The 16248-nt window shown below is 49.0% G+C and overlaps 1 protein-coding gene across 5 annotated transcripts in view; it reads right to left on the bottom strand.

The window, feature by feature from the left end:
- The window catches only part of MAP2K4 (mitogen-activated protein kinase kinase 4), an 85830-nt gene extending 72023 nt beyond the window's left edge, over positions 1 to 13807 (bottom strand). For 2 of the 5 annotated variants that reach the window (XR_016459090.1, XM_090121975.1), the window contains exons 1-2: positions 13541 to 13807; positions 1493 to 1525 (exon numbers count right to left, since the gene is read on the bottom strand). Coding sequence is in view for 4 of the 5 variants with exons in the window: in XM_090121975.1 (XP_089978101.1) it covers positions 1493 to 1525; positions 13541 to 13640 (133 nt within the window). In the remaining variant the exon portion in view is untranslated. The remainder of the gene's footprint in view (positions 1 to 1492; positions 1526 to 13540) is intronic. The other 3 variants (XM_031603768.2, XM_090121976.1, XM_031603767.2) reach the window with 3 other exon arrangements.
- Positions 13808 to 16248: the final 2441 nt, after the last annotated feature.

The following is a 16248-nucleotide window of genomic DNA, read 5'->3' as shown; positions in this document are numbered from 1 at the left end:
CCCTCTGAAAAGTCATTTTTCATTTTATTCCAGATTGCTCCCCCCAACAAGCAAGGACTGCCCACTACTGACAACAGATCCCAGCTCTGGATGAAAGGCTCTGCTGTGGAAATAACTAAAACCTTGCAAAAGCATTTACAGTGTTTTCAATGTGCTGAATAACTACAAATTTGTAGAAGACTGAATACAAAAGCAAGACAGTGTTCTAAATAAATATTAATCAACTTCATTAAACAGTCATCTGAAATGTTGCATCCCAGTGGCTCCCAGCAGCAAACCCCACTGCAGTTCCATCCCGCCTGCACAGCCATTAACCACTGCACGCAGCTCAGCAGCCAGCTGCTCCTTTTGGATGCCTGATGTATTTCCATCTCTTTTCATATTTCAGTAGTTGTCATCTTGGAAGTTCACCAGAGAAAGTCCAGAAGTCTAACTCTGATTCTGCCACGCAGGCTAGTTTGCAAAACAGGTTTGTAACAGAAAACCACTGAAGGATAAAGGTGTATTCCCATCTTAGGGGAGCAATTCTCGTTCCACTCCATAGCATGGGAGCCAATGCCCTCCTCAGTTTTTCCAACACAGAAAGTGTTCGTCTGCAAGCTACAGACAACAGACAACAAAGGCTTTTCTATACACAGGTGCTTCAGGAGAAATCTGTCTTAACAGTGGTCACAAAGAACACTGAGATAAAGCCCAAAGACATCAGCTAGTCAAAAATTAATAATTCTCTCTGTAGATACTAGAGTTGCTGTAACAAATATGCATGTCAAGCACAAATGAAAAAAAAAAAATCTGAATGCAAATTCAAAGAAATGCACAGTCAACAAATTTCTACAATTCAGGATAAAAAGAGACGGTTTCTAGCAAAGCTAACACCTTATTGCAGAAGGTACTTTGACGGTATGACAGAGCAACACAAAACATAAGGCAATGACAGAGAATGAAAACATTGATTCTGTAGAGCTTCCATTAATCACCCCAGGCTGACAGCGCCTCTCCCCCTGCCTTTGGAAGCCCCTCGGGAAGAGAGGCACAGACAGAAAGCTCCAGGGAGGCAGGACAGATGCTGGCTCTAGAGATGGCAATCTGATGTGTTCACGTGTCAGATCATACTCTTCACTTCCATGTGAAGGAACACAAGTGAGGTGTTGGGTCAATGCAAGTTTTAAAGATTAGGAATCCAACAGCCAAACCTCACCTAGCTTGTATTCCAGAGCAACTGAGCAGACAGCACATTTCCAGCACTTCACACACCATTCATTCAGCTGCATGCTTCCACAGTGCTGCTCTCCTGTTACAGGTAAAGCAGTACAGCAATGAGCAATCTCTTAAATGGCTTAGTTTTGCTTTGTTTTACCAGCAGTGTGAAAAATGGAAGCTCTCTTAGGAGGAGGACTACCATAGTAGGTTAGTTGGAACAGAAAGTGGACACATTCCCAGTACCAAGATTGATATAAAAAGCAGGATAATACTATAAAAATGTGTAGCTTACTTTGTGCCTTTTCACAGAAGTTTATCTGAAAGCCTAAAGCAAAAGAGACAAGTTCTTGTTCATTTACTGCAAGTCAAAGAAGTGCATCACTTAAGAATCATATTTATGTTTCAAAATTCATTAATTAACACTAAAATCATACATAAAACAAGTTTATTAGATCAACAGACCGCGTTCCTTGATTGTAGAACAATTCCATCATTTCAGGATTCATCATTTCATAAACCAGTCTCAAGAGCCCCAAATGGGTTTATTTCCTCAAGGTGTTAATAAAATTCAAACTGTAACAGTTGGGGGATTGTTGTCAGAAAATTGCTTGAAAAGAACTAGCATGAGAGTCTGGTGGTAAAAGGTAACAACACACTTGAAAACTGAAGAGGTTGTTTTGTCCTCCAAAAGCCAAGGAGCTCCTCAGTGCTGTTCAGTGGTATTTGAGCATGCATAATCCAACTGGCTGCACATGCTGGGTGCAGCCACGTTTTAGAGCTGGCAAGGCCACGCTGCAACCCCTCTGTTCCCCCCATGCAGACAACCCAGCCATGTCTGAAAGAGCCACCTGTGATCCAGCAGACTCCAGTGCTGAAGGTACCAACACACACACGCCATCTTTGGGAGCTGCCGGCTTCCATTTTAGACCATTTTACCCCTAAAGCTGACAAGAATTCAAGGGCTGCTCAAAGAGGATCTGGAGACGATGCCAGTGATGGGCTCTGCAACAACACAATGAGCACCGGTGCAGGTGTAGGACACCGGTGCAGCAGCACAGGCTGCCCCACAATGGGCCCTGCACACCTGCCAGCAGCACTGCTGATCCACCAGGCCCTCACCAGCACTGCTGGCATAGCAAATGGAAATGGATGTTGTTCTGTGCTGTTTGCAATGCCTGAATCAGCCCCTTTAGCCCAGAACCTGTTCTACAACAATCACAGAATCACTTCGATGACCCCAAAAGGTCAAGTCCAACCACCAACCCAGCACTACCATGCCCACCACAAAACCATGTCCCTAAGCACCACATCTGCACAGTTTAAATATCTCCAAGGATGGTGACTCCCTGGGCAGCCTGTTCCAACCCTTTTTAACTCTCTCTGTGATTAAAATGTTTTCTAATATCCAACCTAAACCTTTCCAGCACAATTTGAGACTACTTCCTCTTGTCCTGTTGCTTACTGATTAGGAAAAGAAACTGATCCACCCCACATCTCCTCAGATGTCACTGTAGAGAGCAAAAAGGTCTCCCCGGAGCCTCCTTGGAACCCCAGATCCCTCAGCTGCTCCCCATTCGCCAGCTTCATTGCCTTCTTTGGACACACTCCAGAAGCTCGTTGTCCTTCTTGTAGCGAGGGGCTCAAAACCAAACACAGTATTCAAGGTGCAGCCTTACCGTAGCCACATACGAGGGGCAATCATTTCCCTGCTTCTACTGGCCATACTATTTCTTATACAAGCCAGGATGCCAGTGGCCTTCTTGCCCACACTGCTGGCTCATGTTCAGCCAGCTATCAAACAGCACCCGTAGGGTAGCTTTCCAGCCACTCTCCCCCCAGCCTGTAGGGTTGCATGACGCTATTATGGCACAACTGCAGAACCCAGCATTTTGCCTTGTTACCCTCATACATTTGGCCTCAGCCCATGCACACAGCCTATCCAGACGCCTCCGTAGGGTCTGTAGAGCCTTCCTATCTTCAAGAAGATCAACACTTGTGCCTCACTTGGTGTCATCTGCAATGCACCACGTTACGTTCACACAACACATTTCTGCTGTCAGCCATGGATTTCACTGTGATGCCTTCCGTAACTGGTGCCCCCTCCCACCTGCAGCCTCAACTATCTCTGCATAAGAATTAATTGGTTTTAGTATTTTTTCTCTCTGATAGCATGCAAAATCTTAAAAATAACCAAAGAGCAACAAAAATAGACTGACAATATGTTCAGAGGGCAAGGAGAAAACAAGAACAGTAATTAAAATTGCCCACTTAAGTCTACCAATGTTCATTTAAAAACTCTGAAATTAAATTAATAACAATAATATAAGTGTATCAGTAAAAAATTAAAAAATGCTTCAGCCAGGCACGTAGCTGGCAGGATAACATCAAAATGTCAAAGGGAGAAAGAAAAAGATAAAACAGTATTTTATTCCACAAGAGAAGTTCCTTTTCCTCCCTACAAAAGCAACTCAGCTTGCCAGTTTGCTGGTTTGCCCCAAAATTTCTTCCCATTCTTCTGGGAATGTACCTCTGGTTTACTCAGTTCTCAGTGTTTCTCAGTTCCCAGCTGAGGGACAGGCATGCATGCTGCTGAGCTGCTTAGCTGTACTATGGCTGTTAAAACAGATACTCCGATTACATTTTCACATTCAGAAATCTTTAATGCCACTTCAATCTACTGCTAGTTTTCTTTCTGATCACTCCTTTACTTTCCTTTTAACTATGTTCTCACAAGCTGCCAAGCCAGACATGATTATTTTGAATGTTATACAAGTTTTGTTTATTTTTTTTTTTCCCGAGGTCCATCAACTAAGGGAAGACACAAAGCTTTGCTGTTGAAGAAATGGGCACCACAGCATTTCAAAGAAATTTCCTCAAGCCCACTGGCTTTTGAAAGCCCTTGGAAAATTGGAAAAAAGTTCCACTCCTGTGCAGAGGGCAGGCAGGTCTTCAGCACGGAAGGAGCCTGGGAGTCTGCCCAGCTAATCCCCTCGGTGTCGCACTGGGTAACAGAAGACTGCTGCAAAAATACCAACCAGTAGCCCCAACACAGATCCAGCTATCTTCTTCCCTTGTCCTCATCCGCATTAACTCTTTCTCACTCAGAGATCCTTAAAAATCATACATCAATTCTGCATACAAAACTTGAGTGCCATACAGTAACATCAAAGTATCCCCCTAGCTGTGAAAATTCTTGCAAGGATGTCAGAGCAGTACAAAGGAAACAGTTTTTAACCCTCCCAGCCATCTGAGTGCAACCAACAGCCAGAAGCAACACTGCTCATCACCTGTCTCGAGTCTTCATTCAGAGAAAACTGACCTGCAACATGTGGTTTAAGACTGAGGTTTCTCGACTACCGCAAGACTCTCAACTTTTAGCCAAGATGCTGTTTACCACCACCCCAGAATCAGGGATGCTGCGCTCATCTGTGTTTGCGGCTGATCCAAACCCAGTGCCAGCACAGCCTCCTTCTGAGGCTGCAGCTATGGTGTGGCCCTGAGGCAGCATGGAGTGCAGCAGCTGCAGGCACCCAGCCTGGTCCTGCCACGTGAAAGGCTGCAGGAAAACGAAATTAATTCCGAAGTCACTGCAAAAAAAAGCTTCCTAACACTGAGAACAGAGAATCCATTTCCTGGAAAGGGTGGCAGAGGTTGGCTCTTTCAGCCCAGCCAAAGGCGTGCCAGGACAGGAACACTGAACCACATCCAAGTACAAGGCATTATGAAAGGAGTAGCAGCACCGATGTTGAAAACTAAAGATGACAGAAGATCAACAGTTACAAAGGTGTCATGAAATCAACATGGTCTGGCCCCTGACACAATGTTTCTAGCTATTGATTGAAATCCTTCAGTTGTCCTCCAGAAACCAGAGCAGAGAGGGGCATCTGAACTGCTTTAAAGAGGAACTGGATGCATTTACAAGAAGTCAGTAGCAGGAAGACATTGTTACTGGAGACAAAACACAAAACCTGTGGTGGGATCTCTGGGGCACACAGCTTGCTAGTGCGAGTATGGGACAGCACAGGGTTACTGTAACAGCCATGCTGAGGCTGCTCCTGGCAGCATGTGTGCACTGGGAAGGAATGCTCCCACTGCATTCCCACTCAGATTTTATTTTATTTGTAAGAGAGATTTCCTTCTCCTGATTGCTCAGCTCTGGACAACAGCCACGTCATCTCTGCTCTGGGCTTCCAGTCTTGACCAGTGGCACGAAGTGGAGTACGAGGATGACCAGAACCATCTTCTCCCCTCCTTCCTGCCTTCCACCCATCCAAGTTTCCAAGTGGGATGTGAAGAAAGACAAGGACTTCAAAGGTAGGGCAAGGTTTCCAACTGCTTGGCACAAGACCAGGTCCTGCACTGACACTGCTCCATAGAGGAAGCAGTCTTTACAGGAAAACTCGGACACGGTCCCATTGCTCCCCAGAAGGGATTTCCAAATGCAATGCTTTTATCTCATTCCATAGCCCCTCCCAGGTCAAAGAAACACCATCGTGTGTTTTTAAAGGAAACCGTTTTATCTTTGTCCACAAACCTCTTCAAAGTACAAACACTCTGCTCTCTGGTCCAAAAGCAAAGTAATGCCTAATTCAGTTCAGAGAATTCTTCCAGAGAATCAGGTCCAAAGCAAACCATAAAATTTTCTTGGTCTGCAGAAAAAAACAAAGCCTGGACAAAATATGATGAAAAGATTGATTCCCTTTTAGCTCAGCTGTATCTGCTCCCAGCAGCTGTCCTCCTTCCGCCAAAGGGCATCTCCTGAAGCATCTCAGGAAGATCAGATAAATTATTCAAAACACAGACTAACTCCTGGCGCTTGGACTCTTTGTTCACTCCATGATCAGTGCAAGTTGTCTGCTTCTTGAAGGGCTCACTTTGCCTCCAAGAAAGGGCACATACAAAAGCTTCAATTTGGAGAAGAGGAAATCAATCTAACAGCTAATAAATAAGCAATTCACATATTTCCTGTCTCCCTAGATGCTCATACAGAAGTTAACGGGCCATAGCCTGCTAAGCACAAAATTATTGCACACATTCATGAGAACTGCACCTTATCTCATTTCAAAGCAGAACTGGGAGGCAGACAGGGAGTGGAGGCTTGGCAACACCACACTGCATTTCCTCACTAACAGCAATAGAGTTTGCTCCACTGAGGCCACGGCCTCAGGAGGCAAGGTCACACATTTCAGAAGATGCTTTGTGTCATCACATGATGGTCCTGACACAAAACCCAGACAACAATGTCTAAGCAGGGAGCAGGCACCCAGTAGGCTGTGCGAAGATTTCTGCAAGGACCTTTACTTAGTTACAGTCCAATCTTCTTCCAAAATCATTCACAACTGCATACAGGAACTTAAAGAAGTCTGTGACATCTCACAAAAATCATATTTGAATCTTTCAACTTAACTTTCCCCTCAACACCAAAAAAGGGGTAGGCAGTAGAGATCCTGATAGCCTCTTGCAGGCACCTACTATGCACAGTTTAAGCTAACTTAAAACAGAGCAAAGTGAAAAGTTAAAACTGAAGTCAGACATGTGACCTGCCTGGAATACTGGCTCCCAGATGTCCAGGCCAACACTTTTGCCTAGGTTGTGCTCCATTACTGAGCAGAGCAAGTTTTCAGTTCTCTCTCTCACCCATATCATCACTTCCAAGTGTATTTGGTTACCAACGTTTCTCTCTTTTATGTGCTTTGGTATAGAATGGATCATTCCTGTCCTCTGTGTATGCCAAGTTTACAACATTAAACCACACAAATAACTGCCATTCTGTTTCACTGCAGGGTCGGGGCAGCTATCCCCAGTGGGACAGGAGCAGCACAGCCAGGACAGTGCAGGTGCCACCGAGTTGAAGAGGCAGAGAGGTGCTGGGGCTGCCCACAGCCACAGGTTCCTACAAGTGCTGCGGGCCCACCCTAAACACCAAAGTTCAGCTGCCTACTAAAAGGGCTGAGCCTTAGAATCTTTTTCAGACACCCTCCAAATAGAAGCGCCAACACCACCAAAGACCCACGTGTACAGAGGACAGCCCTGCTCCAGCCGTTCTGGGGTCCGAGCCCCAAAGAGGCACTGTGTTCAGGTGCTCTGTGAGTTGAACTGCAGAAGCGCAGGCAAAGCGTCTCCCTGGGGATTTACCATGAGTTAAATACCGCACATTAATTAATACAGCTACAGCAACACACTTTTTTAAAAGGGAAGCATTTTTTTTCAGTGACCAACTGGCACTGCATTTACCTACTGCTCACACACTTCTCCCGCAATAGTAAGAAGAGATGTGATTGCCTGAAGTTCAGGGCCCTGCACAGGGAGCGCCAGCAGGCTGGAGCAAGGTGCTGCAGGAGTCACGCTGGCAAACTCAGCAGCTGTCCTGAGAGACCCCTTGGGTTGGGACAACACTGCCAGTGCCTATCACTATAGGTCAACCAAAATGATATGAATAAAAATCAGCTTAAATGTGTAATAATCACTGGACCAGTTTACTTAAAGATGCGGGTGACTGGTACCTTGTCAGGGACTGAGTTTCTCTTTGTAAAAGAGATGTTAGAACCAAATCACACACACAGCACTGGGTTCAACAACTAGTGAAACATTTGTTATCCTAGTCAGAATTACAATAATAAAATTCCATCCCAAGCAGGAAGCCATGGAAGCACTCATGCCCCAGGAACTAGGTGACATCCCCACAGTCACAAGGAAGATGTTCAGTTGGCAATGCCATGGGCATTTTCTTTTGCTCAGCACAACCATCTCCACCTCCCCACAGGGAATGCTGTGGTCTCAGCACACAGACAGAAAGGCAACAAAAATAAGTACAGCTAAGGAGTACAACGCAATGTACTTTAAAAAAGGTACATCAGATTTGGGAACACAACTAGCACCTTTTGAAAGACAGTCCGTATTAACACACCCAAACCTTTGAGAGAGTGCCAGAAGCAGAACATCCATTCAGACATTTTTGTGCCTTAATAAACATGACTGTGGTGAAACATGGATGGACGTCTGCTGCCAACTCCTGCCCACAGGGCAGAGTGTGACACATACACCCCAAGCAGATTCTCTCACAGTTTTTCCCTCCAGCCCCAACTGGCTATAGCAGCCACCCCTCCCATTAAGGAGCAAGCCTCCAGAGTATTTTATCAAGCTAAAATCCAATAGGTGATGTCTGACTTCAAAGGCAGCAGTCATGCCCAACTGCAAGACACTAACAAGGAGGTTATGTCTGTCTCATACACGTATGGCTTGATGTGGATACACAAGTATCCACATAATTAATATTTCATTCTATACACATATGGACTATGAATTGATTTAATTCTGGGAACCTCTTAGTAAAATTAAGCTCAGAAAGTTGGAGGGAAGGGTTTTTGTTCTTTTTTTTTTTTTTTTTTGCTTCCTCACAACACTCCCCTTCCCACCATATGTCCTTGTATTGACAGACAGTGGTGTTTCCCCCTCTGTCAGTTCCATCAAGTCAGTATAAAGTAACAGACAAATCTCCTTTCACCTGATGAGACTCAACTAGCATTTTTGGACTGCCCTTTTAACAGGAAAGCAGATATATTGAAAATGTCAGTTGATTACAAGTACACCAAAGCGTAAAGCTGAAGCGCTAAACTAATCCTTACCGAGAAATGCAGTACTACACACAGCAGTGCACTTAGACAAGCACACAGACAGGAGACCAACTGCAACCTGGCAGAGCCACAGCACAGGGATGAGTTGGTGGGCACAAACTGAAGTAAGCCCATTTGCTCACCAGGCAAGGGTCTTTACCTCCTACAATGAAAGTGAACATGTCCAAACTGATACGCACACATCGATCTGACAAATTTGCTACTGTCAATTCACAACAGCAGTGTATGTTAACATACCAATTTTAGAAGTCCTTTGTGGGCACTGATAGCTGCAGTCAACTTTCTGTTTTATTCAACCAGTTCCCATTTGCTAAAGACATAATTCATTTTGCCCATATTAGAATAACAACAGAGCATTAATACACAGTGAAAGATAGTATGTAGCTTACCACTTGCTAAGGACAAGGATTAATCTTCTCCTCCTCTTCTTTTTTTATCTTATTCTCTTCTATTTTCTTTGTTTTCTTATCTATATTATTGGTTGCATTTTCACTGGCTATTCGAACACTGCTTCATACCTAACCTGCTACGAACACTCTTTGCTTCCTGACTGCCTTCTTGTTCTCCAAATTCCATTCTTTGTGGTTCCTTAAGCAAACTGCCATGGATACTCATACCTCATCATAGAGGTACTCATTTCCCTCACTTGCTCTGCACATCTCACCTCCCTGGATAAGTAAGTCCACCTGCCAGCCTTTTCCTTACCCGCTACCCCCAAGGCCACCACCAGCCCATCTGCACACAGACTCATGAGCCCACTCACTGCTGGCATGGCTCTGACCACAGAGCAGAGTCAGTGCCCACACTGTGCTCCATTCAGAATCAGCCCGGAGGCACCAGGGTCTTGTCTCCTCTTTCTGCTGCCAGGAGCTGCCCAGCTCATTCCCTCCACACACAGAGGCAGCAGAACCAGAAACAGCAAGTACTCTGAGAGGCCCTGGCTTGCCTCCAGCACTCTTGGGATGTTAAATGCAGGAGTTGGATGCAGAACACAGTCACCAGCACTTCAGCTCTTGCTTGGCTCTAGAGATATGGTGACTGACTCCTCAGTTCTCAGTTAGAATTCAAATTTATATACACCTTTGAATTAATTAAATTTCTGATTTTTATAGCATAATTTTTCAAAGGATAACTTTCTACCCAACATCAGCAGTAAAGAGCATCACTAATTCAGTCAATAGAATCATATAATGGCCTAGGTTGAAAAGGATCACAATGATAACTTAGTTCCAGCCCCCTGCTATGTGCAGGTCGCCAACCAGCAGACCAGGCTGCCCAGAGCCACATCCAGCCTGGCCTTGAATGCATCCAGGGATGGGGCATCCACAACCTGCTTGGGCAACCTGTTCCAGTGCCTCATCACCCTCTGGGTTAAAAACTTCCTCCTAAACCTTCCCTGTCTCAGTTTAAAACCATTCCCCCTTGTCCTATTACTACCCACCCTCGTAAACAGCCGTTCCCCCTCCTGTTTATACTCTCCCTTCAAGATCTGGAAGGCCACAATGAGGTCCCCCCAGAGCCTTCTCTTTTCCAAGTTAAACAAGCCCAGTTCCCTCAACCTTCCTTCACAGTAGAAGAATGCAAAATTGCTCAGACTACTGTTTTGTGTTTTCATTTTTACATTTCCTAAAACCACTCTCAAAGTGGGATATCTTACTTCCCACAGAACCTCTGTTTCACCCACAGTGAAATGAGGACACCAAATATACAAGACTGTTTCTGGGTTTCTACTGTTGCACATGACTAAGAGGGAAAGCAATTTCTCATGCCATAGGTCACCAGTGCATCAAAACAGGTCACTATTTGTCCACACACACACACACACACACACAAAAAAAAAAAAAAAAAAAGAAGTAAAACCTATTTTCAATACTTAAGATTCCAGCCCTCCTTTGTCTCTGACCTGTCAACCGTGCACTGAACACAGCGCTACGAACCGCACTTGCCAGGGGGACGCTCTGGGAAGGAATGAAGTTCCCAGGTGCATGGGCACCAATGGCAAACGCCATCAGCCAGGGAGACATGGGAATGAAGCTGGACATGCAGAACAGGAAGGGCTCAAAGACCTGAAGCACCAGTTTGCTTGACTGCAAGGCTTGAGGGCCTCCAGAAACCAGCACTGTCTGAGGAGCAAGAGCTTTGCGGCCATGCCAGCTGTGGCAGCAGCTCCCCTCTTCCAACCACTCGCTCCTATTGCCTCCCTTACAGCATTAGTTGCACAAGTTGGCTTTGAGAATGCTTCTGGCTGAAAATTAACTCATCAAAACTTTTTTTTTAACTGTAATTACTCCGCAGTTTAATGACTTCCCTGCTCTACCTTGTCATACCATTTAAGCCAATTAAAGCAATACTGAAGCAGTCCTACTTATTTTTGTCCCCACCCAGCAACGCATTCCTGAGCATTCCTTGCATTAACACTCACCCAGCCCAGCAAATGCTGAGCATCCAAAAGAGAAAACTTGATGCATTGCTTTCAGATGATTTGTTTTGCAGCATTCAGCTTGCAAAGACACTGGTGTCAGTAGGGAGCAAGCACCAGAGAGAGCTGGGGATGAGGCCGTGGCACTATGCAGGGCAGCAGCACCTGTGTGGGTGCCACCAAGCCAGAAAGAGCCACCTGCAGAGCCAAACAGCCCTACCTGCCCCAGCTTTCCTCTTGTGCAGTCAGGGTCCTGGTCAGGAGGTCCCTACCAGCTTCAGGACTTCTACACCACTGTGGCAGCCACGTGCTCACCTCTGCCACAAGGACTCCTGGAGCCACCTGGGGTCCCTAGGCCTCAGCTCATCCCAGGGCACCTCAACACATCTGTTCACTTAAGGAAGAAAAAAAACAACTATTTATTTAACACCAGATTTCACTGCAAACACTTGCATATCATCAAAATGGTCTGTCTCCATGAATTCACACCTAAAAAGGCACTTCAAAGGAACTACAAAGGAAACGACTATCCTCCCTCACAGGATATTTCTGTCACTGCAAACTTACACTGCATCACAGATCCTCATGTCAGCACAGAACTAACCTCAGCCCTGAAGATACATGGGATTCACAGCAATGATTCATAAATATGGGTCAAGTGGAAATCAAGGGGGCAATACAAAAGTTATAACAGCACTGCAAGATGGCAATTTCTGGTCTTAGCAAAACTGCACTTTCAGTCAAGGTTTTTACCCATGTACTTTACATTGAGAGGTCTGAGATTGTGGTTTTTGAAGGGTACTGTAAACACATACGGTATCACCTTCCCAGCACCCAACAGGTACTTCCTTGGTCTGACAAACATGGGACCTTCACACACAGATCTGGTTCCAAGAATACCAAACTCTGCAGTTTATGTAATCAGCTCTCCACCCAAACAGGTCCCCGTCAGCCTCCACATCGGTGTCACCTGCCCCAGCAGCACAGAACAGACTTATAGCAAACTGTGCTCTTCTGCCATCACCACAAAGAGCGCAACCTCCCCTTCTGGTCTCCTCTAAAAAGGAAAGCGCAGATTCCTTACTACCACCATCCTTGCATTAAACTAAAAAGTCATAAACCCGCACTGTGTGGCCGCAGTCTGACACCAGTTAAAATGCTGCTCGAGCAGGGAGTATTTTTTAGAGGTGTAGCTTTAAAGAGAAAACTCCGAAGGTATTCACTGTGACTTTCCGAAAAGTGAATACCCACGGTTTTTGCAAGAATACTCTGCTACCAGCAAGTGCGGACGGGAATGCTGGCAACGTTACCCTGCAGTAATAACCATACATTTCCATAAAACAAACAACAACAGCAAAATTAACCACAAGTTCACCATTAAACTGTTTTTACTTAAACATCTGTCTGCAAACAAACACACAGAGACACGCAGGCCCAGGAGGCGCGGAGCAGCAGGGAGGATCCCGGCTCGGTGCCGCAGCAGAACGCGGCGCTCCTCGGGCTGCGGCCCACCCTCCCCGGGCTCGGTCCGCGGCGCATCCCGGCGCGTTCCTCCCGCCACGCCGACCCCCAGCGCCAAGTTCTACTCGGGCAGCGCCGCACACACACGGCACGGCCGCAGCCCGCGGGCTGACGCGGCGTTTCGCCACCCGGGGACCGGGGAGATCCACGCAGGGCGCGACGCGCGGCGCGCCCGAGGGGAGCCGGAGCGAGACCCCGAGACCCCCGGCCTTTGTGTGGCTCCTCGCGGCCTCTCCTTCCCCGGCCCCTCCCCAGGGAGCCGGCCGCCCGGGGCCGCAGCGCCGCAGAAGAGCGCACCGAGGCGGCGGCCGAGCGCGGCGCCCGGCGGGCGGAGCCGCCCGTCCTCCCGGGGAGCCCCGGGGCCGCGGCCCGGCACGGCGGGAGCGGCGAGGGGGAGGCCTCGGCCCCGGGGGGGGGTGGATCCCGGCGCCGGGCCGCAGGCCCCGGCCCGCCCGAGGAGGGCCCGGCGCGGGGGGCACGGGGCGGCCGGCGCCGCCGACCCCGCGGGAGAAGCCCTCGGCAGCGCCCGCCCCGCTCGCGCGCAGCCCGCGGAGCCCGCCGCGCCCCGGAGGAAGCGCCCCGCCCGCCCCGGAGCCGGCCGCGCCGGGCCCAGACGGAGCCGCGGGGTCGCCGCGCGACGGCCGCCGCCCCCCGGGCCGCCCTCGGAGGCCGCCGGAGCCGCAGGCGGAGCGGGGCCGCGCCGAGGCCTAGAGCGGGGAGCGCCGCCCGGCCCGGAAGCGGCGCGGCCTAGCGCGGGGCTGCTTACCCTGCATGCTGCTGACGGCCGCGTGCGCCGGCGGCCCGCCCGGGCCCGGCCCGCTCCCTCCGCCCGAGCCGGAGCCGCTGCTGGGGCTGGGAGTCGCCATTGTGTGCGCCAGAGACGGAGCGGCGCGGAGGCTGCAATGCAGCAGGGACCCTCCCAGGCAGGACACCTAGAGCCCCGCCGCCGTATAGCAGGCGCCGGAGCCTCCCCGTCCGCCGTCCGCCCCCGGGCTGGGGCTCCCGCTTAACCCCTCCCAGGCGGGGCGCCCGCGGCCGCCCAGGCTGCGTTCGGCGGCGGCGGCGCGGGCCCGGGCCGCTGCCTTCCCCGTGAGGCCGACGGCCGGGCCCGGGGTCTGCCGCCCCCCGCCCCGCTCCTCGCTTCCAGGGCGGCCACTCCCCGCCGCCGTGCCCCTGCCCCGCGCCGCCGGGTCGCTCGGCGTTGCGTCCTGCCCGGCCGCCCGCCCCCGCGTCCGCTCCCTTCCCCCGGCGGGCAGCGCCCGGCTGCGGGTGGGCAGCCGCGTGTAGCTGGTGCCCGCGTCCCCTGGCCGGGGTCCCCACCCCCTGCACCGCTGTGCTGCGTCCCGCTTGCTTTCTCCTGCAGCGCTTCCCACCGTTCCTCACTCCCGCCAGGAGTGGCCATCATCCCCTTTGCGCTACTGCGTGCCCTCCAGGAGCCCCGTGTGTGCCGTGATCCCAATGCGACGGTGAACCCCACTGTTTCACCCAAAGAACTTGTTTGACCGGGAGTGCCCAACCTTCTCATTTCCCTGGTCTCTCATCTCCCCCTCGGATCGGGCTGGCAGTTTGACCAAGCAGTACCACATTTCGCAATACACAACCCCTTCCCTCACACTGGTATCTACCTGCCGACCTGTCTTCTCATGACTTACCTGAAACCTCTTCCCTGCAGAGCTTAACTTCATCCTGTGTTTTCCATTACAGCCAGGGCAACAACCTCCTTCTGCTGCCACTGTCATCACCATCATCATTTTATTTCCTCCATTAGCTGTTGTTAATTCCAGCATGTTGCATCTGCTTTGTTTCTGATCCTACCTCTAGTTCCAGTCTTAGTATAAGTAACAGCACCATGCACCAGGGAGTGGAGCAGTAAGATTTTTCCCAGAAGAAAAGGGCTATCTTTCCAGCCCACCTCCTTCAACTACAGTAGTCCCTGTTTCTTCATCACAGAAATAATACTGATTTCCTTTATAACTTGAGATCCATTGATGAAAGAGCTGTTCCTGACCATCTACCCTTTCAGCTCCATCCTTTTCACACCAAAAGGACTGCAGTCAGCTTTCTCCATCACTGACATGGCTTCCCTGGGCAAATGCCAGAGAGCACTCCTCATGCACTCAGGCTCACATCCCAGTGACATGTTTGCTGGGTTTGATCTTAGGCTCCAACCCATCCTATCCTGGCCGCTACATCCTCTGGAGTCATTGCTAACTCTCTTAAAGCTGCATGTACATTCCATTCTCTTTGCTGCTTTGGAGGGAGAGAAACAGGAAGCCTGCACACACACAGCTTCCCACAAAGGACTTCCTGCATGTGGTCTGCACAGGCACCACTGGTGGCAATGGTGCCACCTCTTGTGGCAAGTCAGTGCTGGCATTCAGACCAGTCTGCAACAGAGAGGACAGCCCCTGCTGCATGCAACAGCACGAGCACGCGTCTCCAGGAGATGTATCCTTATCCTCTGCTCCTTTATTCCCAGAGCAGACTCCTCATTCCCATCAGAGTGGGACCCCAGAACTATGGCTCTGCTTCCTCAACATCAGGGAGCACACAGGACTGCAAAGAGGAGTCTCTGCACATTGGCTTTGCAAAGAGGAGTCACCTGACTGGAGCCAAACACCGCAGACAGACAGCAGTCTCTACAGCAAGAGCCCAGGGCTGAGCAAGGCAAGCAGGGCAGGTGCTGTGACAGCAACCAGACTGAGCTAAGATGCCAAACTGCCAGGCAAGATAAATGCAATGAGGAGAGCTGAAGAAAAGATGGGAAGTCAAGTCCCCAGGTCATCATCTGGCTCAGTGGAACAGGGCAACAATGCAGCTGCAACACTGGTCAGATGGAACCTGAGTAAAAGCCCTGATTTAAAAGCAGCACAGAAAGGAAGAATTCAAGACTCACCTGAGGATTCTTCCAGCTTTTTTTTATTTTTTATTTTCCTTTTCTTCAGTGTTACAAAGCCAGCTGGTGCTGGTTTTGAAAAGCTTTCTTTTTTCACCCATGTGAACTTATGTATAGAGTTAAAGGCTTGTGGGGGTCATGTGTAGTCCAGTCCCTGGCACTGAAGACATCTCCCCTAATTCCACAACCTTCCTTTCTCTTCCCTCTCCTTAAGCTTTCTCTTCTGCCCTAACCAAGAGTGCAAGCCCAAAGCTGACATTTTATGAGTCACAATAAAAAAACCCAGTGCCTGCTGGAAAACAGTCAAAAGCTGACAGCTGGCTGCCACCTCTGCTTCAGATCACCTGCATCTGGTTTGCATAGGTAAAGATTATATTGCTTATCTTGTTTTGCCCTGCAAATCTAGGAGGATGAACAATACCTGTCCTGAGAAATGTTTAAGAAACCTGGTCTTAAAGTGATGGAAATTGCATCATCCCCAGAGCAATCTGCTCTGTCACTCTACTATTTTGACATTAGCTGAAAGCCTAACTTAAGCTTTTTTGTTGGAGCTGAAATCCTTACATCCCTTCCTGTTC

Source organism: Phasianus colchicus, chromosome 20 (genome assembly GCF_987193195.1).
Source record: "Phasianus colchicus chromosome 20, bPhaCol1.hap1.1, whole genome shotgun sequence".
NCBI lineage: Eukaryota > Metazoa > Chordata > Aves > Galliformes > Phasianidae > Phasianus > Phasianus colchicus.
This window is presented reverse-complemented; position numbering and strand designations above follow the sequence as displayed.